General features: G+C 38.0%; 1 protein-coding gene across 1 annotated transcript; it reads right to left on the reverse strand.

The window, feature by feature from the left end:
* Positions 1-644: 644 nt before the first annotated feature.
* emilin2a (elastin microfibril interfacer 2a) lies at positions 645-21284 on the reverse strand. Its single transcript, XM_044134567.1, has 9 exons — positions 21005-21284; positions 20393-20518; positions 17693-17883; positions 15619-17553; positions 4652-4987; positions 2685-2738; positions 2235-2294; positions 1935-2078; positions 645-1235 (listed from the first exon to the last, which is right to left on the reverse strand). Exons 1-9 carry the CDS (start codon positions 21175-21177, stop codon positions 922-924), a joined length of 3333 nt encoding a protein of 1110 aa, XP_043990502.1. The 5' UTR covers positions 21178-21284; the 3' UTR covers positions 645-921.
* Positions 21285-22277: the final 993 nt, after the last annotated feature.

Genomic DNA, 22277 nt, shown 5'->3' on the forward strand with positions numbered 1-22277 from the left:
ATTGGATTTCTTCTGCCTATCTTGTATGGAGTGCCCTGCTAATAGTTGCCGTGTCAACACATCCTCCCCCCTCAGCTGTGGATTGGTGCAGCTCCTCCATTGTTTTCACAGGCCTCTGCTGCTTCTTGGATCGTTTCCTTTGCCTGACCCTTGAAATTAAACAGCTGACAACAGATTCCACTAATTTTATGTAGGAAGAAAATTATGCTTACCAATTTTCAGATCTGTAATTTCCTAAAAATTTAAATATGTATGATTTTCCTTGCACTTCATAAATATGCACAACTTTGTTTCAATCTGTCATTTTAAATCGCAATGCTATACAATTAAGAACTCTGAAACAAAAAAGTGAAAAAGAAAATTGGTATAAACACTTTTGCAAAACACAGGTGTTTATACTTGTGCCTTGTATATTTTCAAGTCATTGTTGATCAATGAGAGCTCTTGCATGAATGAGCTCCTTCAGTTTCCCTCCCAACCAATTAAAATTCTTTGCAGATAGTGGGGTGGGATGAAATTGTAACAGAACAAGTTATATTTCTGCTCTTCTTTTTCATGCTCCCCTGGACAGCTGCCCGTATCAAAGAGCCTCAAATATTGTTAGCTAACAATACTTTTGAGAAATTTTTGTTCTTACAGAAAAGTCAAGTTTTTAAGCATTTTATTGGTAAACAACAATTCACAATAGATACAAAATTTCCTCGTAACAATATATTAGATACAAACCCTGCCTCTTGAGTTCAGGTGTCTTTACTAGTGGCTTGCAATGTAACGGCTTCTTAAATGAACATAGTGCTGGGAGTGTTCACACAACGATACAGCATATTAATCTGCAGCATCCAAGCAAGTCAGTGTAAAATAAGGTTTTATCATTCCGTCCAGTCCGGGCGTCTGATAATGAGCGTCTCAGTTGCGTTCTGGCTAACTTTTGGCCACCCGCGAGTACAAGTAGATGGCACTGTAGGTGGAAAGAACCTCCCCGGAGTTAGTCGATGCCAGCTGGCCTCCGGTCCTCACCAGACTGACACGGTCTCCTTTCCTCAGTGGTAGAATCAGACTGAAGGACACAGTTCCTCCGCAGGGGCAGTCAGCACTGTCTGAGGCCCTGGTTGAGCTCCTGAGTCTGTGTACGCTGCGGTTTGAAACAGAGAGCACGGCATCTATCCAGTCACCCTGCTTTGCAGTCAGCAAGCCTGAAATCAAGTATCGGCCCTTGTGCGGAACAGTAAAAACTCCTGTAGACAGGAAAAAAGATGCGATATTAGAGTGATGTTGTTATACTCACTGAACAATCATCATTATGCTGTTATGTCTTGTAGATGGATCCTGTATAAAGACCGGCACACCTCAACACTTTATACATTCGCTGTGAAAAAAAAGACAAGCTAACCTTCTGTCTTATTGTTTGACACTAAAACAGGATAAATTGTTCCTGTTTTGGGTTAGCTGGGATTAGAACAGAATACATAAATGGTTATTGTCTCTGTTGTTCTGGGGTTTCTTTTGAGCCGATGGATGAGTCATTGATTTGTTCTTGGAGTAACTTGGGTAGGATGGACATTTCTGAGAAGGTTCACCTCAGTTTGGGGATAATGGCTCTCACTGTGGTTGTCAGGAGTTCCAAAATGTTAGCAAAAGCTTGCAACCCTGTCGTAACCGGTAGGGACCAATGAGTTAGGTCCTCTGTTCCTGAATTTATTTTGGCCTGAGCATCGTATTTTACTTTTTAAGATGTCTTTGTGCCGATGCTGTTAAATAAAAAATCTTTGAAATTGTTGTAACATGACAAAGTTAGAAAATGTTCAAGAGGCATCAAGACTTCTCCGAGACGTTGAAGATGTGATAGTTTTTCCTTCTGACATTTTTACAAGAATTTAATATTTGATTCATGTACAACCAAAAATCCTGAGGTGAAAGTGAACATGGGTTTGTACCTGTTAGGGGGTTGTAGTGTCCTCCATCGTTGACTAGCACCTTGTTAAAGCGAATGATGGCAACATTTCCAAAGAAGGTTGGGCTCTGTGTGAGGCCGGCGGAGAAGGAGAACAGGTCTGCAGAGACATTGCTGTTCACTGAATCTAGATCAGGAAGAGGGACACAGGCTTACATATTGCTACATAAACCTGATCATAAACGTATAACAAGTCCCAGTATAAGGGATTGATATTAAACTCTGAAAACAAATGCAACAATTTTTTTTTTGTAAATAGAAAGGTAGTTTGAGGAAAGATTACCTGGCGATTCTGATATATGTGGATTCAACTGGCTCAAAGGTGCTTTTGGTGTTACTGTAGCTACGAAGTAAAACATTGTGGTCAAAATGTTATCTTAAGTGCTGAAAACTTGAAAACGGGCAACTTTATTTTCATTCATCTTTTATTTATATTTCTTCTCTCTTCAACGTCAGTGCAAAGTTCAATTGCAAAACAAGCTGAGAATGATCTGCAATAATAATTTCAATAAAATCAGTTGTCAGAGCCAGTTTAAAACTTTGTACCGAGTGCCTGCAGACAACTTAAAATCCTTCACAATCTGCCCACACCTTCTTGAGAAAAACACATCCAGTTCCCACTCCCTCGCACTTCCAGGCTACAAATTATTCACAGCTTTGTTCCAGCTTTTTTTTTTTTTGCTCTGATGTAAAAGAAAATCTGCAGATGCATGCACTGTAACAGCTACCATACCTCCTTGGCTGGTTGGCTTAGGCTTGGAAGGCATAGACTGCAGAGGAGGATAGCCTGGAAGAGACAGATGACAAACACATTATGTTTTATCATCAACTGAAGACAGAGATGACTTAGGGTGCTTCTGCCAGAAGTAGTTTGGTTTTATGTCTAAATATCATACCAGAGATGGTAGAAAAAGTAACACAACATTCACAACACTTGCAAAATATCCATACCTGGTTCATATTTTGTTTCAGACTTTTGATAATCATTTTTTAGCAGTTTTCCATGTTTTCTAATCTGTGGGCTGAAGTTAGGAAAGAATGTTAATTAAAATTAAAACATATATGTAATGTCTAAAAATAAAATTCTTAAGTTTTCTGAGTTTCTAATCCTGGTGAGTTTTATCTAAAATATTAATAAAGATGTTTTATTATTATAACTATGTTGAAGATTAACTCTGTGGAATCTAGAAGAACAATCCCCACCCCCAAATAAACTACAAGTAAAACACAAGAAATGTCATTTCTGAAAATAAGTTTTGTCTCTTGGGTTAAAATTTTGAAGCTCACTGGCAGTACATGGCTCAATCTCCCACACGATAAGGTACGATTTTAACTGATGTAGGCTGTTCTCTACTCTTTATTGCCAAACAAGATAAAGGTGAGAACAGAGCCTTTGTCTTGTTTTTCTTTTTTTTTGTTATTTAAACTTCGTACATGCAATGCATTTGCAATGCATTAATTAACTCCAGAGCTAAGTCTGTTTCCTTTTGTTGTCTGCTATTTTATTGGATTTGGCCTGCACTGACATGCCCTGGGCAAGCTGTAAGAACAATTAATGGGGATGACAAAACATCTAATGCAAATTTATACAGTTAAAGCCTTGTTATGTGTTATGCATGTCAGGCTCAGAGGAAATAAACAGACCCCATGTAACTCTGAACTCAGGAGTAAAGCCTGTGGATGGAGTAGAAGATCAAATTCAAATTAAAACAGAGGCTTTTACTTATTTTTTGGTAGGTGTTTAATCATGTACACTTATGCTAGATTTAGATTTTTTTTCCTATCTTTTTTCTACCTAAGGCTTAAAAAAACTATAATCTAAAAAAAACTTGCCTGTTCTTTTACATATACCTTCTTTACCCTACATGTAATACAAGCATTCATATTACCAGATGTACTAATAAAGAGGATCAAACAGAACATTTAAGATTAGTCACCACTCTCTATGAAGTCAAACAAAAAGTATCAATAGTTGACAATTAGTGAAATGGTGTGATGAAGTTTTCTTTAGAAAAATGGAATATGTTTATGCCAATATTTAGATTTCTACTGACTTGTGAAAATACAGATTACTGTATTTTCACACAGTAAGCTGTATTTACTGTGTGAAATACAGTAAATAAAATAATCCAGAAAGTAAAACAGATTGTTCAACTCACCTTTTCCCATGCAATGACATGAGCCAAGCAGAAAGCACTAATCAGTGACTCCAGAAGTGGGCATTTAGCATCTTATTTTATTACGGGTGAGTTTGGTGGTTGTTAAGGCGTATGAGGTTGGTTGCAACTTTGTGAATACGACTCATTCTAACCTAAAAAGAAAAATTTTCACTTGTATTCATTGCAGGATCATGAGGTGATTAGTTGCAAAAGGTTGTGAAGAAAACTTTGAGACATCATTTTTGCAGATCTACAGAGCTCAAACCTACTGCCTCATGCAACTTAATGCAGACCTTCTGTCTACACAAACTAAGATCCATTCATCTCAGTGTGCTGACTGCTTAATGTGACTCAAAACATCTGGGTTGTGCAAAATATATTCCTAACAATTCACCTGATATTTATTTGACCAAATTGTGGCACTGATGGATTGTGTTCAAACCATCTAAGCTTCAGCCTGAGATGGTCAGGTGATCATTAAAAAAAATAAACAAGACAGTAATGTCACAATAGGCCTAACTTTAACCCCAGCAAAGCTCACCTGGTGCTCCAGCAAACCCTTGGACAGGTTTGCTTGATGAGTCCTCGGCTCCTCTGCGCACATTGAGTCGTCGAATGTATCCCGGAGGTCCGGCCTCTCCTGTTTCCACCACAGGCCTTACAGGAACCAGAGGCAGCGTTGGCAAACGGGGATGCTGGGGATTCAATGGCTGGTTTGGTTTACTGATCCTGATTGTGTGTTTGTTGCCCTGTGTAGGCTGGCTGGAGCCCGAGGACAGTGGAGGAACGATGACAGGGATGTGGATTTGTTTGATTCGGGCTCTGCTCTGAGATGTATCAGGCAAAGAAGAGGGGCGATCTGGTCTCAGTGTCATTCCTTGGAGAACAAAAGAGCAGAAAATGTAAAGTTCACTTGCACACAGAACAGAAAGCATTTCCATACAAACCAATTCAAAGGCAGAGGTATAAAATAGGAATCCTTCAGAACCTCCCTGGACATGTCCCCTGTCCTATGAATCTTCAAATGAAAAGTTTGTATTTAGTTGACATACTGAGTTTTAGCTATCACTGCACCTCTCAGTCACATTACCCTTCATGAAAGCAGGCACTGAAAAGGGTTCTAAGCAAGGAGATTTCTGTGAAGAAGGAGACATCACTGCCTCCTAGATCTCCTGAAGGAATAGAACTTCACAATAGTGTCGTCTGAAGTGAAAGCAAGCAGTGAGTGTCCTGAAAACAAATATTCTGAATATATCTTTACTGATCCAGCTGTTTCTAACAGCTAGAGGTCAGTGAAACTTTTCTCTCAATGCAGTTACAATAAATTGTTCTGTTTGGTGCTTTTTGCAGAGAACTAGGGAGTGACGTTGATTATATTGAAAATAGATAAAGTAATGGCATTCAGTAAGCTAGAAATATTAAAATATCACACATTGGCCAAGCTCTACTGTTTCTTACATGGAATATAACAAAGGCTTCAGCATGGAGAAAATATTATTGCATAGCTGGAGTCACAAAGGCCACTTCTACATCGAACCACATGCTTCTGGTAATCAGCAGTCTGCTGACACACAGAAACCATCTGATAGTCAGCCCACGCAAGTAATTCATTTGTGTTGATAACAAGACAAAGAAAAACTAGCAAATCTTATGGCTAAACGAGCACATACTTCAGTACTAAATACTTCGGTCAAATGTCTGCCCATCACAGAATTTTTATCATCAGACAGCGATAACGTCACAAAAAACAAACAGCAAACACTTTAAAGGATTAATTAATTTACTTGGAAAGAAGCTCTCCAACTAATGGAGCCTGAAATCAAAATGTAATTTGCCTATTATAATAACTTGCGACACCCTTGCCAGTAGCAGCTGCCATGAGGAAGTTGCCATTAGTGGGAATGAGCCTTTTACATCTCTGCAGATAAATATCGGCCCACTCTTCTTTCAAGAATACTTTTAAAAAATCTTGACATGCACCACAAAAGTAGATTTAAACTTAAGGTTAAATCCACAAAAAGTATAATGTGACCTCTTTAAAGCTGCCAATAACGGAACGAAATACCTAAAGGACTTAGGTGTTCTTTTTTTTACCCTCCTGTCAAATTGCTCATGCAAATTGTCTCAATCTGTGCTTTCCAGCAGGTCAGCGTGCCCCACCGCTCTGGATCAAGCAACATGTTAAGGTGTCAAGATGTTGACATTCACAGCTAACACCAACTCCTAAAACCTACTGCATCCAAAGCATCTGCTGGCACACTTATGATAAACCCATGATAAACATATATAAACTTCATTCAAATAAGTTAATCTTTCATTGTAGTAGCATACTGTCACCTTGCAATGATTTTAGACAAATGCAAACACTTAATACATGTAATGAGTGGGAAAAAAATGGAAAGAAATGATAAAATTATAATATTTTATATAATGACTTGTATTACAATCCTTGGCACTGTTAACAATTCCTACGAAATAAATGTAACCAAAGCATTATGGTAAACGTTTTGTTAATCAAAATGTTGAGAAATGTTTAACTACCAGTTGTTAATTAGTAATATTACCTACTGCTGATTTCTTTTGTGTGTTTTTTATTTTAATTTTTTACATGAATTGAATCAATGATTTGAACAAATACTTATGTAGAATTTGTTAAAGAAATATACAATCACAAAAGTTATGGACAAAGCATTCATGACTATAGAAAGCTGTTTTACAACAGTTAGTGGGATTTATGTGTAACAACAGTCAACAACAGTTGCCTTTAAACACTGTAATATTCTTAATGAATGCCTTATACCGGAAATAAAAGCATGTTTTTGCATAATTATCATTATAGATGGAAGCTTTTCTATCATTTGGTCTGGGCAAGAATTTTAAATTTAGAAACAGTCTCCACCATCCAGGCTCCAAATCAATGAAACCTTGCATTGCTACACTGTATTTGCCGAACACAGAGGGCCTTCTCCAAATAGTTCCCAGGTGGTTCTGTGCAACCAACCATCTGGCTTGAGATTAGTTTTAAATCAGTTTTGAATTTCACAGAGTGTGTCTTTGCTTTGTCTGGAACGTGTTCTGTACAAACAGACCCAAATGTGCTGTTTGGGGCTTTAGAAACTTCTCCTGCTCAGTTTTACTGTAGTTGATCATTGACTGCAGTCAAGCTCAAATAAATTTAGTAAAAAAACAGCCAAAACAGCCAATTATTTATAATAGCAGATTACGTTTGAGTGCTTTGCAAAAGTACCGCTGTCACTGTTTCACAAATTGTCATATTGCAACCACAAAATTGTGTGTTTAATATGATTTTTTATTTTCTTTTAGATAGACCGACACAAAGCAATGTATGATTATGAAAGGGAAGTAAATTTATATGTGGTCTTCAAATATTAATTGTTTTTTAGAATTAAAATTTGAAAATGTGTGCTCTGGAATCATGTTTAGCCCACTTTTCTTCAATGCCCCAAAAGAAAGGCCCTGGGAATCATTTTTCCAGTGGTAGCTTTGGAGGAACTGCTTAGAGCCACCGCTCATGAGAGCTGTGAGTTATGCACTCAAATTCAACTTTGATATTTATAAGTTTGGTATAAATGACACCTTTGGCAAAAAATGTACAAGTCCCATGTAAAGTTAGCCAAATGTTATGTAGGAAATATAGCAAACACCCAGAAAATACACTCCAGTTAGAGAAGACAAAACCAGCGTGAAACGTACATTTTTTTGTATTTTTGAAAGCTATCATTACACATAACAGAGAATGTAGTATTTCCATTGTAACACAACATGATTATAGAATAATACAGTGGAACTGGAGTAAGTGTGGGGTTCGTTTGAGGTCATGGGACGATGGATAGTGCTAAACAGGCTAATTCTGATAGAAAATCTGTTAGATCCCAAGTAGTTGAGACTTGGGCACAAGTTCACCTTTTAACAGGACAAAAAAAACATGTCATAGTTCAGAACAAAACATATGTATGTGCTAGAAAGGCCCAGATCTCGATACAATTGAAAACTGATGTTAGCAGTGGCTCTCAGTCATATGTGCAAAGCTGGTAGAAACATGACTTGTAGCTGCAGTAAAACGTGATACTAAATGCTGACTCAAGGGGCCTGGATTCACATGTACATAAGACTTTTCACTTAAGTGGTTATAGATTTAAATTGAGGCTCTAGATAAAGAAATCTTTTTTATAGTATTTTAGATATTTGTCATTTTGGACCCTTCTGGGCAAAGGATCATCTCACTAAATAAATATTTGTATCAAATTCTGTAGATTTTCCCCTGCCTCTCTCAGATATGTTCAGATAAATCAAATGGTAACAGGTAATTTCATTGTAAATTCAGCCAGAGATCAATTGTGGAGTATCTAAAACTATGTTATATTGCAGTCTTCCAGGTTCTCTTTTATTACCAAATGAAAAATCATCAACCGCCAATAAATTCTCCCCTCTTCCTTCAAATGTTACCACAAACTACTCAGAAGCCACATGTATAATCAGAAATAAATTAAGCTCAGCAATCATGTTGCTCTGAGATAATCAGAAATCTCTTCCTCATTTCCTCCCCGTGCCTCCTTCAGAATACCGACTGCCAGAGTGCATATTTCCCATGAGCTCTCAGTCTGTTTTTTTCTTGCAGAGGGGGCAACCGCAGAGTTAGAAAAAAAGAGAGAAAAAAAACTCACACAGAGAGAGAGGCTCAACAGTTTCAAATACATAGAAAAGCATCCACAGAACCAGATGTTAACATTCAGGGGCGAGACAGGGGAGGGGGGGAGAGATGGATGGTTTCGTCACTTGCGCCTCCTCAGAATTAGGTGGCAGCTTGTGAGTGTGCAGCAGTGCGTAAAAGCAACAAGGACTATTGCATTAGATAGACTGATCACGTAATGGAAAACGCTCTCGACGGTCTGGCCATGGAGCAGGGCGTGGTGCTTACAGAAATACAATGAGGCATCACTCGCAGTCAGGAATGTATGTTTCTATTTCTTATTCTAATTTCTCGCTGTGCACATGAACGCGATTTCATCCTCCACCCCTTGTTTTCCAGCAATGTCACTAATGACGGCAAGCTTTAATTGTGCATTGTCTCCTATGGTGTGTGTGTGTTTCTCCTCTGAAGACTTCCAGATGGGCTCCTGGGTCAGAAATGGAAACACCTCACCTCCCAGCTTTAGATACCTCACCAGGGAAACACTTGCTGTCAAAGAGCTCCTCAAAATTCTGGTGGTGCCTAAATATATACAGGACATGTGTGTACGTGTGTGTGTGTCACAGGGGGGTTGTCAAATACAATTTTCCATTCTTTCCCAACAGACACCCTTTGACTTCAAAGAGCCTTTTATGTCTTGCGCTTCTTGTACTTCCTCATCAGAACAGACACATAATCTTTTTGCCTGTCTGTCCAATAAAAAGCAAGAGTGATCAATTGGTAAGCATTGATCCATGAAATCAAAGCCTTTATTTTATCCCTGCTTTTCTTTTTGGGGTTACTGATGGCCTCCTCTGTCAATATACTCTTACAGCATAAAGTGGAGGGAGAGGAGAAAAAGAAGTCCTCTAGTGCTGCTGGAAGGACAAATTGAAAAGAAAAAGAGTTCAGACAGAGACTGTGTGAGACAGTAAAGAGAGACCCAAAGAAAAAGTTATGTTTTAAAAAAAAAAGAAGCTGAATGAGGATCAAACACGTACAAAAAGGTTGATTCGTCACTTTGTAAAACTAAAGAAAATGACTAAAAATGCATAAAACATACTTTAATAAATTGCACAGTGAAATGTCTCAGATTATTTCCGATACGTTCAATGTTTAAATATTTACTGTGACTGTGACTACCAAAAAATCTTTTATTTTATGCGATACATCAGTATCAAGAAGCTATTTGTTCAGTGGATGGAAAATGATTTTAACTGTTTTTTTTACAGCTCTGAAATTTGGTATGTTCAACTCTAACAAATCTAAACAAAATGCAGTTGATATGTACTTTGATATAATATTCACAAAAGCTCCCTATTTAATGTAAATGAGATTTTGTTATTTTACAAAGAATGACCAAAGAATTTCTAGATGTACAATAATGATAAAAAACATGAGATGTAATTAGAACAAAAAAAGGTCAAATTATTATTATTATTTTTCCATTTTTTTCTCCAAAGGGTTTTTGCGGCACTAGTGGCCTGTATTTTGTGCGACAGTAGGCAGACAGGAAAGGGGGCAAGGAGAGAGGGGAGGACATGTGGCAAAGGTCGCTGGGACCAGGAGTCAAACCCGCGTCGAGAACTAAGGCCTCCAAACTAAGGCTAACCACAGCACGCCCCAAGAGGTCAACTTATTGAGTGAAACAGAGAATAACATTCTATGATTTCTTTTTTCAGATTTTTTAAAATTAAATAACTTCTAATTTTTTCTTTCAGTTCACAATTAAGAATTAGGCTCTACTGTGAGTAAGGCTATCACATAAAATCCCAAGTACCGATCTTCCAATTTCCCAAAATCTCAATCCTCTTGATTTTAGTGGTTGTAAAGTAACAAGATTCTGTACCATTTAAAGGATGTGGACACTTTTGCAAAGCCCTGTAGATACAGAAAGAGCCCCTTTCGGTAAACCTCAAGGAACAGGAAAACACTAAAAGACTCAAGTTGTCAGAGCAGAATTAAACAGCTGCAGCTGCAGCAGTGCCAATATTTTGCAACTTAAGTCACAGAATTCCATCCAGCAGTCACACTGTGATGGAGCAAGGCTATTCTCGTTAATCTTTTAGTTATGTATTACAACGCTTCAACTGTTCTAAACCTCCTCGAGGTCTTCATGTGACCGCGTGGAGAATATGAGCTCAAATACTGAGAGGAAACCAACACCACACCCTGTGAGCTGGGAGATTTTGTGGATATTTTATCTCTGTTCAAACTTTGTCTTTTCCAAGCTTGAGGAAACCACTGAGTTTTGAACCACACGTTGCTTTGCACTGTTTTTCGAACAAGAAACAGATAATTACACTCAAAGGATTTGTCTAAGTTATATTTTCCTAGGTATGTTAAGCAATAGTGCCAGAGGTTAGGTATCAACATAGCTAATATGTTGTGGCCTGATACTCCAGAATTGCCCATGGCATGGTAAACAAGTTCAGAAGGTGAAAATATTTTTCACTTTTTCAAAGTTCAGGATGTTTCCCAAAGAACAATATTAGTACTGCTGTATGATTTTAGTGTTTGATTAAAACACCAATCTAACATAGTATTAACATAAAAGTTAAAACAAAAAGCATTTAAAAGAACAGCCAATTATTACAACTGTTGACCAAATGTATCATGCTGATTTTAGATGTTTTGAACAGCCTTGTCTCATTTACTGAAGACAAAATATAGACTGATCACCTGTTAAAGTTTATTTATTGTGCATAATATAATATATTTTGTTCTACTTTTTACAAATGAGCACTGGAAGTAAAAAAGTCGATATTAGTTGATAAATAAGTTGACTATGTGCTCTGGTAGAAAGCTTAGAGTTATCTGCTTAACAACTTGAAAGCTGTGTTTCCTATATGACTTTGGTGTGTGTTGAATATGCACATACAGGCATTAGTGGTGGACATATGTCACTTAGTTGTTTTGTGGTATTAAGTGAATTTATGTCATGAGACTATGCCACATTCAGAGAGATTACTGGGCTCCAATTTTGGGTTGTCAAAACAACAATGTTGATGCTATGGAAAGGATCACTGGGTGTAACACCATGGAGTGAATCCTGCCGCCCAGCTACAGGCAGAGTTGGTTGCTTACTAGTAAATAATAGAGGCTTATTTCTTTTGACAGTTTTGTGACTGTGACTGGTTCTATCCTTTACAAAAATTGGGGTGTGAACAAGAGAATAAAAAAAATAAATAAATAACAAAAACACACCCTCTTCCTGCCATAAACTGAGGCAACGGAAGACAGACCTGCCAAAGTAGAAAGTGCCATAATTTTGTCATAATTAATGAGAACAAATATGGCAGCAATTATTTAAGCCCAGTTTCATTTGTAACAAAGTTCTGACACCAACATAACAATCAGTTGCTTTTTGATGTTTGTTTGAGATGCAGGACACAGTTTATTTGTTGTAAATATTACTTTAAAGAAGCTTTGAAAGTTTAGGTAACTTCTGACACCTACTGTTCCTTTTTTGGATATACTCATCTGTTACAATATTTGATAAAATATAGTTTTTAAAACTCCATAGTTTACTTTTTATTTTGATGACAGTGCTCTGACCAGTAACCAGTCACACTGCATATACAATACAAAATATAATTTTTCTGCTATAAAGCTTATATGTCATACATAGAAAAATAAAATTGCAGTCAGCTTATTTACACTGAAATAATTCAAATATAGTGTAGGGTTTGTTAACATTGGGTAAAAATATCTTATCCATGTCATTTCAACGTATTACACACAGTTGTGTGCTAAAATGTTTCTTGGCCACAACCAGTTACCAGGCAACAAGTTGACAGAAAGTTGCTGTTAATTTATCCTAGAGATCCAGAGGTCAGAGGTTTGCTACATTTAGACAGAGTAGAGCCTCTGTTTGCCAATCATTTGGCTAATTTAAGATGGTCTACTACTGCAGTGTAAGATAGGTTATGTTGTGTCAAATGCAAACATTCAGCTATAAGCATAGTTTTAGCCAATCACACTGAGCACAGAAAGAAGGGAAAAATCTTCAAATTATTTTAATGTGTGATGTGATCCTTGGTCTCTGAGTCAGTCTGTTCAGTAATGTTCTCTAAGAAACTTCTGAAAGCCTTTCACTAATAAGGCAATTGGATTTATTTGAGAGTATCATAGGAAAGGAATCTGAATATAAATGCCCACCACAGTTATCAGACTTTTACTTTTTCCATTTTAGAGAAAAAAGATGTACCATTTTACTACCATCTTAACATTATGAACTACTAAAATATTTTTGAGGAGCGTATTCCTTAAAGAGAAACTAAGAAAAAGGTTCAAGCTGTGTGAATATGTTTGCCACTGTTACTTAAGAATATGACCTAGAAGCAGCTGTTCTCGTTTGACCTCTCACAGCTAACCAGATGAATTGTGGAGTTTGGATCAAATATCTCAGAAAGCTGCAGAGGTTATGAAATCAAATCAGTTTCAGAAGTCATCTGTAGCTGGCAAAACTAGAAAGGAATATAAACCTCATTAATGCTACCTTTACACTACAAACATTCATCCATCTGCCACACTTCTTTTCCTCAGCTCACCATCAACTTATTGTTTTCACTGATGGTGTAATAAAGGGAGGCACCAATGATAGGGGCCCCAGTTGTGACATCACATCTCAGGGTAGTTGAAGCATCTGGTCCTGGGCGTGGAGCCCTGCGTCTCCTCATTCTCTTAAGACTAACTTCAGCAGTGAATGAGTCAGAGCTCTTAATGCGAACCAGATTCCACGCATCAGACTGAAATCACCCTACGAGAATCTCTGGAAGTTGGTATGTGGGAATGTGTTAGGAGAAAAAGAGAAGAAAGGGAGATTTAGTGTGTGTTTGTATGTACTGGAAGAATCAGAACTGAGGTTAAGGTCTAAAGTATTGTGGCATGAGTAAAAAAAAGCTTCATCATAGTGAAAAAAAAGAAACCCTGCCATTGAAGAGATAGAGAGGATAGAGCACTCTGCTTATGCACTTAAGACTGTAGCAGGAGGGGAAAAATCAATAGTAGGGAAAACTACATCTTTCTATTCATCTACCTCTTTTTCTATAATAAAACAAATGAATTCAACCCAACACTAGTCACAGGAAGTCTGGCCTCTCCTTTATGCTGTCAGGACATATTGAATGACACAGTCAAGGCGAACACAGGAGGCCCAATGAACTCATGCCCTCCCACTATGGGAAATACCCTGCAGCCATTCAGGAGATCTGATCATTTCCTTCTCCAGTGCTGCATTTAAACTAAGCAAAGCAGAATGCATTACATGGAGGATTATCTTGAGGAAAGATTTGCGCTTACACAGATGTTAATCACACTTAAATCTAAATGTTGGATGTAAAAGAGGAAGCTGAAAAAGACTGCTATTCTAGATAAAACTGTTCATTTTATTATATTCATTTCTGGCTTGACTGCACTAATGGGGTTGTTTACTGTGCACTTGACTGTCAATTTTTGTTCAAGAGACAAAATGGGCCATAATCTCAAGCCAATTACTGTCATCATATTATATCATATCACATCAACTGGCTAATGAGGCAAACATACCACAGGTAGTATTTTTAACTGCCAGTAGTAGATAAATACATAGATTTGATCATTTTAACTATTTTAGTAAGGTCATTTTACACAGATACAACTATCATTTAGTTCCTAAATGATTATATTGTTAAAGCTGTGGTAAGTATTTTGCATAAAATGTCCCTCTTTATATCCAGGAGGCATCTTGTTAAATCGTCTTTCTCTCTGTTAGTACTATAAAAATAATGTAAATTGGTCTTCATACTTAACAGTGTGCATTTTAAAAAAACTTATCTGAAAAAAACTTTTACTTAAGAGTTCAAAGTTTGAATTCATTGTGGAATTTCTCAAAACTACAAGTAGTCCAAATTACATAGAGTCAAATATTTACACATATCTTCATTAATACTTGGATAAATGTTGCTTGGGAAGTTACAGAGAAACCACATGGCCTAGTTTTGACTACATATTTGTCCACTGTTCTTATCAGACCTGGCAGAGCTTATTTAAAGTAGTTGGTATGTTTGCAGGGACAAACCTTTAAAGCAGAGCTTTTCAACCCTGGTCCTCAAGGCACACTGACCTGCGTGTTTTAGATGTTTCTCTGCTTCAACACACCCCATTCAGATGACTGCAACTCATCAAACGCCTGTTAGTCAGCCATCAATTGAAATCAAGCATGTTGAAGCAGGGGAATGCCTAAAACATGCATGGCAGTGTGCCTTGAGAACCAAGATTAAAAAACACTGCTTCTTAAATGTTCAATAGTGTTAAGGTCAGAGCCACTATTAGATAAAGAGTACTATTAGTCTGCTTTATACATTCCAAAGCTGGTTTTGATGGTGTGTTTGGAATCAATGTCTTTGAATCCCTCTAACTCACAGGTTTCATAGGTACAAAACACTGGAATGAAATGGCTTAATTACCTCCTCCTTGTGTAGATCAGTTCTCCTGAGCCTTTCTAACGACCTATTTATTCTGTTCAGGTGTGGTGCAGCAGAGCCACATCTAGAAGTTGTAGGACTCCAGCCCTTGAGGACTGGAGTTTGACACCCCTGCTCTAACCCATATATATAGATACATTTACATTAAATAGTGTTTCAAAATATATACCAACCAATAAACCAACTATACATAGCTCACTGACAAAATATCAATAAATCATACCACCTTACTAAACTTTCATAAAGATAATTTTGATTGGCACTAAAATTGATATATTGAACTTTTTTGTCAGAATTCCTTTAAAGAAATTCCTAAATAATACCATTGATGCTATTAAAAAGACTTCTTACCTGGCTCTTTAGCAGCAACATCCTTCAAAACATGCTTAGTTATCATGGACATCTGTGCCTGGAGTTTCCGCAAGGAATTCGACAGCGAGGTGATTTCTGCTCCGTGATTTCCACAAGTTACGTTCATCCTTTGGACACAGTTCTGCAGGCCTCCAACATGTTGCTCCAGTCCATTTTTCAGTTCTCTGATGTTAACAGAAACTCCATCCAACCTTCCACAAATATTTTCGAGCCGGCTTACACGTCCACCTATAGCTGAGATAACATCAGTATTTTGCCTACAATCGTTCAGTTCAGAAGATACCTGTGTGTTAAGTGTATCAAGTCTGTTCTTCAGCTCTTGTATCTGATGGCTGGTGCCATCAACAGAAGCTAAGTTGGGCTGTAATGGCAGTCCACGGCCAGTTACTTCTGCATTACAGCACGTTGAGCTTATATGTTGGATTTCCTGATTGGATTTACTCATGGAGTCAGTTAACCCAGTAACTGCACCAGCCAAAGCAAGAACATTATCCTGGAGATTTATCAGTCCCTTTTGGAAATCCTCTGTGGTCTTTAATTGTCTCTCATTTCCAACTGGCTGATGTTTAAAAAGATTCTCCAGTTGTTTGAGCTTCTCTGTGTTAGAATTTACATCTGTGTGAAGAACATCCAAGTCATTCCTGTAACGATTCAGGTCCGTCACAATGTTTTCTACACGACCGGGCATGGATGCAATTCTACCCTGATCCGTTGTAATTTTAGAGCCTGAACATCCAGCAGAGCACAAGTCTTCAACAGCCTTAACTTTCTGATTCAAACCCTGTAGAAGGAGTTTGTTATTGTTGACCTCTGTCTCGAGGGCACCCGTTGAGTCGCCAGACACTCTTGGGAAGGAGTTGTTGCTCATTTCCACCAGGATGTTTGTGAACTGGTCCTCAGCTGTGATCAGGCGCTGATCCAGCAATTGCCGGAGTGCTTCCACTTCATCTGTTATTATCCGTGTTAGCTTATCTTCAATGTAGAAACAATGAGTTTCTGCATTTTGTTCAGTAATATTCACACGTGCCTCCAGTTCTTGAATTAGTACTCCCAAATCACCAATTTCCTGAAGGGACGATAAGTGACCTAGTTCGTTGTCAAAACGGACGTTAAGGATGCGATGAGCCTCTGCTATGCGATCAATTTCGCGCCATATGTCTTTATGGTCGCTGTAGTCCTTTTCAGATGGTTCTGTCTGTCTTGAAGTCTGCACAGGTCCATCTGAGGCAGCCATACTCAAACGTATTGTTCGAATCTCTTTTCTCAGGTCAGCCTCTTTGCTCTCCAGAAGCTTGCTCAACTTCACACCAACTTGGTCATGCCCATCTTCACAAGTCTTTTGCACCGCAGAGATCTTGTCATCACAAAGGTTCTGTAACTTGACCATTTGTTCATCTACATTCTCATCCAGCTCCTTCTTCAGTTTTTCAATTTTCCCATCAACATAGGTTTGTAAGCCTTCAAAATCAGCTAAGGCTGGAGTCTGAGACTGAGAGGCATCCATTAAGACACGTATCTGCCCCTCATGACTTAATGTGATTCCCTTTAGATCTTCCAAGGCTTCATCCTTATATCGCAGAGCATTGTCAATATCATCTAAGCGAGCTTCAATTTTCTCAAGGGTTTTATCTCCAGCAATCCCTCCCCTGGTCGCCTGATGCCCGTCTATCACCACTGGAGTTTCCTCTACATTGCTGCTGGTTTCTGGAGGACGCATGTTGTTCAGGAGTGTCTCCAGCATCTTTTTGGTGTCGTCCTGAAGGTCTGTGCGGAGGTTGGTGGCTAATGCTGTTAAAGTGGATTGAAGATCCAAGACCGTCTGGGACAGACGCTGAACTTCACGTTCGAGAAAATGCACCTTATCCGTGACACCATGTTGAGTCTCATAATGTGGAGTCTCCCTCCTCTCAGCCCCTATAATCATCCAAGATGTTATAAAATTATAATCAATCAAAAAGTGCATCATTGCCTATGTTCTCTATAAAAATATAAATAAATGAAGATATTTCTTGAGTTTTCTTTTTCAAGGTGGAACAGAAAGTAAATGTCTTACTCTGTGTGTGTCTGGGTGAGTATCCAGGATTTGGTTGGAGGTAAGACGATGCTCCCTGCACTGTTTGCCGATCTGTGGGTGGCTTTAAATCCTTACAGTTGGGACCTCTGTACTCAGGACAGCATTTCCACTCTAACTGAGTAACTGGTTTGAAGGCAATGTTGTACGTGGGTCTAAACCGTGTTCGGTATCTGTAATGCAAAGGAAAATCATAAACATATTTAGCATTTTGAGATGTCATCAAAACATCAAAATGAGACTATCTGCATTTTCTTCAGAAAAAAATTGTTGGGTGCATTTGATTTGTTGGAGTTTGAAACTGGGAATGAAACCATTCCCAGTGGGTTTTACTAACTGTTTTGGTGCTAACTACCAGTGGTAATGCAAGCTAGTAATGTATTTCTTTCCATTTTATGTATTTAAAAAAGAAAGACACACACATACAGTTAAGCCCAAATTGTTTGGACAAATCTTTACATTTCACAAACATGTTTCTTTTGACTGAAAGCAATATCAGCTGTATGAAGCAGTATATTCACAGTCCAAATTTGAATTTAAATTTATCTGTGAATCAGTTGATAGAGCTAAAGATAAAGGAGATGGCAAAGAGGAATTCAAACCTTAAAGAGTTGAAACTTTGCATAAAAAATAAATAATCAAATACAAGTGAAGACACGCAAATAGCCAAAGCTCAAAATTAATATTTATTTTTACATGATTCTGTTGTCTTTTGAAACCTGCTTGTCTCATTTTATATTAGAAATAAACATTCTAGTTTATGGAAGTTTTTATAGAATCTCGTGAAACAGGTGAATTATAATAATTATAATCCTATATGCAACTGAGTTATAGGAGCCCTCGACGTCCAACTTCTCCATTCAGAATCCTGAATTCAGGGGGAGTCCTTGACATATTTCTAAATGGAAACTTAGACTTATGAGTACAAATAGAACTCCTTCCCATGTTAAGGACACTTTGCAATTTAAATAATAAAAACTGTTGCTGTTATTAATTTTCCTGGAAACATTTATCCCCCATGTGTCCCCTCCATTTTGTATTTGTTGAAAAACTACCTTTTCCAGGCCAAATAAATGTTCCCAAGTAAAATATTGGATGATATCACTTCTCTGCAGGCTGGGGTCATGTCACGTAAGAACATCTGGAAAAATTATGTTTGAAAAAATTCTTCATCTCCTCCCAACACTTACTTATAAGAATGCTCTAGGTAGCAGAAAAAAATGAAAACCTGTGCAGCAACGTCAATTCATAGTTCGTTCCTGATCAACAATGTGAAGTCAAATCTCATTTTAGCTGAAGATAAATTGAAACTCTCTTGCTGCTTTGCGCAGACACTAGTGACTCAACAGCGATCAGCTTCCAGGAAACATTTCCACATCACAGGGCCTCGCTGCATCTCTTTGTGTAAGTGGATCACAAACCTAAACCAAAGACAGCATGTCCTTTGAATTGAAAATGATTCACAAAACATAATATCATAAAGTTGTGAAACAATATCTTCCAGAAAATCATCTCAAGTATTGCTTGTGTTTACTGGTAGAGATTCTTTTATCTCCAACACCATGAACAGTGGTATTTATTGATTTGTACATAAAAGTCAGTATCACAGTATTGTCGATTTAAATTAATTATTGGTCTGAAATTATGATGTATTTATTGGGAATTAGGATTTGCATTTCAAACCATAGGAATAAACTGGGTGCCTTGTTACAAATGAAAATGAAAGCGGCCCTTCTATAGTACACAAAAAAAAAAAAAAAAAGATTATTAAAGATATTGAGTCAGGATGAAATAGCATATAGTAACAGGGTAAAGTTAAGTTATTTGTTATTGCTAAAACTAAGTTATAATGGCTTTAGTCCACATTAAAGAACTAAATTCTTATTACTTTTTTCCTTTCTTTTTCATGGTCTTATTTTTTTCAGGGTTTGTTAGTGTCTGGCTCATGGGGGTTTTGCTCCACCATCCTTTGTTCCCCAGAGTAAACAGGCACCCATAATCAAGGATAGCCTAAACGTTTTACACTAGCCTTTAAAAGGGTGGAATTATTTAGCTTTCCAGGAACACTGTGCCATTTTATAGCACAATTAAGCAACTATGTTACCTTTATTTGCCATAGACATCAAATTAGGCTTAAAAGAAATTTGACTTTGTAATATGATGCCTTGAAATTGGGCCGCTGTCTCTTTAAGAAGCTCCTACTCTTTCATACATTCCCCCATCAGCACGTCATCATAACAATGCTTTCCATTAGACCATTTTTAACTAACTTCAGGAAAGTTTCTGGACTGAAAAGCAGTTTGTTTGATAAGCTCAACAGATGTGCAGTTCCACCAGTCAACTTATGCCAGTCAACAAAGTAAATTACATAGTTTAGTTTAAATCTTGCACTAAGAAACCTTAACTTGTTACTTTGTCACTTATCTGTATCTACGGCAGCTAGCTACATCCCCCACATGCCTTCTTGCATTCTTAGTAGGGCTTTTTTGGGGGGGAGGAATGTCATGCATGCTTGGTTTTATCAACTTACTTTGTTGCTTTTTGTTTGGTTTTTAGTCAGCAAATGTTAATATTTCTACCTCTAGCTGATTTTCAACGAAGCATTTTGCTTCCAATGTTCCTTATATATCTAAAAAACAACATTCACTCTCAACCCCCATTTCTCTGCTCCTGGATGCTCACGTCACTTGTTGCTGGCAATCGGGCTGGTAGGCCGGGCAGGGGGCCACCACAGGCTCCTGGAAGCTCGCTGCATTCCCCTGCACCACGCAACTCACGTTCCTCTGCACCACATAGGCGCACCAGTTCCTGTGGATGGAGGGATACAGAAGTTAGAGATACTGCTAAAAGAAAGCAACATAATTAGTACCACATGTGTAAGGTATTTCTACTGAAAGATCCCTCCCCTTAAGCTATTTATCATGAATGTGTTCTTTATTCTACTTAATATATTACTAAACGTTTACTCTCTTGCTGATGAGATACAGGAGTAATCTGCGGCATTCTGCTTTTATCTAGCTCTTATCACCTATTTTGAAACAGTGGAGCCACATTTAGGAGCAAGCAGCCTGATAAAACTGCAGTGAAAGACAACAGTTTGACCGTAAGAGGCAGAAAAAAAATCACAGACCTGGTGTCAGTCAGAAATTTGAAACTTTTCACACTTTTATTGTTTTGGAGTTGCGCAGAAAATTAACGCCTTTTTTCTTTAAACCTCCATTATATGATATGTCTCAAATAGACTAGGTAGCTTAACACATTCGTCTTAAAAGCCTAGAAAAACACGCCACTCACCTATTTCTGTGTCTCTGGACCGTTCCAGCGTGCGCAGACCCGTGGAATAAGTCATAATAAGACGGGGACCCATAGGTGAAGTGAAAGTTTAGGATCAGGGTAAAAACAGTCCACCGCCAGTCCATTTCTCGGTGCCTATTTTTCTTATTCAACAAACGTGGTAACATATGCATTTTTGCTTAAAAATAAACTAGGCGATACCCTGTCATCATTGTGCGCTACGCGGCCAAAACCTAAAGTTGCATTGCAGCTGAACTCCAAAAAGTGAACTTTGGGGAAGTCCGCAGTCACTGCAACTCCGTGGGAGTGACGTTCAGGGACTACACCCTCCTCCAAAGAAACGCACCCAGATTTCTCTGACACTTTTAATACTTTGCTTGGTTTTAATTACGTTATTCTTTTAAGTCGCGGGCTGATTATCTTAGGGGACACCATTCGCTGCCACCTCGGAGACAGTTATCAGCCAATAACTCACACCTCACTGATGAATAACATGGTAATGTGCTTAGGAGTTGAAAGAGGTGCGTGTTCTGCTGGTGCTAATGATATTCATAGCCAGGGATAACGGTAGTAATTTACATTCTGTTTGCCCCCTTCCTAGTACGTTTTGTAATATGTGTGTTGCTGCTCATTGATGCCAATTAAATTTTTAAAACAAATTTTAGGCAATTTGCAGATTTCTTAACGTGCACTGAGTGGGAAAGTGGATATAAAAGGGCTGCAGCTCACAACACTCAGGGCACCGATACACTGCCAGTGTTTTATCACTGTTCCAAAGTGTGAGCTTCCGCAGACATTGTGATGTTGTGAAACTGTATTCGTGAAAAGGGTACAGTGCTTAAAATTAATTAAAAAATATATTTCATTGCCATTTTACCTAAAGGGCCTACAGGGTAATGCATAATTATGATTGAAATTGTATTTATCCATCTTTGATTCATCCAATAGCCAATGTTTTTCACATAGCTTGTAAGATAAAGTTGTTTAGATGTTTAAAGCTATATTAGAAAACAAGACCCCAAGCTTTGACGAGACAGGAGTGCAAACCTACCAAGACATGAACATTCACCTAAAATGGCCGGCAGGCTAAGAGATGTTTAGTCAGAGAAGCAGCCAAGTCACCCATTGCAATTCTGGTGGGGCTCTAGTGTTTCACTGCTCAGCTGAAGGCAATCTATCCAAAGGACAACTATTAGTTGAGTAATCTAGAAGAGTAGCAAGAAGAATGCTAATGCTGAAAGAAAGCCAAAAGAAGTCCTGCTTGAAGCTAAGT

This window comes from Gambusia affinis, linkage group LG12 (assembly GCF_019740435.1).
Source record: "Gambusia affinis linkage group LG12, SWU_Gaff_1.0, whole genome shotgun sequence".
Lineage (NCBI taxonomy): Eukaryota > Metazoa > Chordata > Actinopteri > Cyprinodontiformes > Poeciliidae > Gambusia > Gambusia affinis.

Bases quoted from the DNA above. Each gene is read 5' to 3' on its own strand.
- emilin2a (XM_044134567.1), bottom strand. From the start codon at position 21,177: ATGCATATGTTACCACGTTTGTTGAATAAGAAAAATAGGCACCGAGAA. The intron at 2,739-4,651 runs GTGAGCTTTGCT...TGTCTCTTCCAG, and splicing joins AGGGTTTGCTGGAGCACCAG to GCTATCCTCCTCTGCAGTCT. The intron at 2,295-2,684 runs GTATGGTAGCTG...TTTACTTCGTAG, and splicing joins TAAGCCAACCAGCCAAGGAG to CTACAGTAACACCAAAAGCA.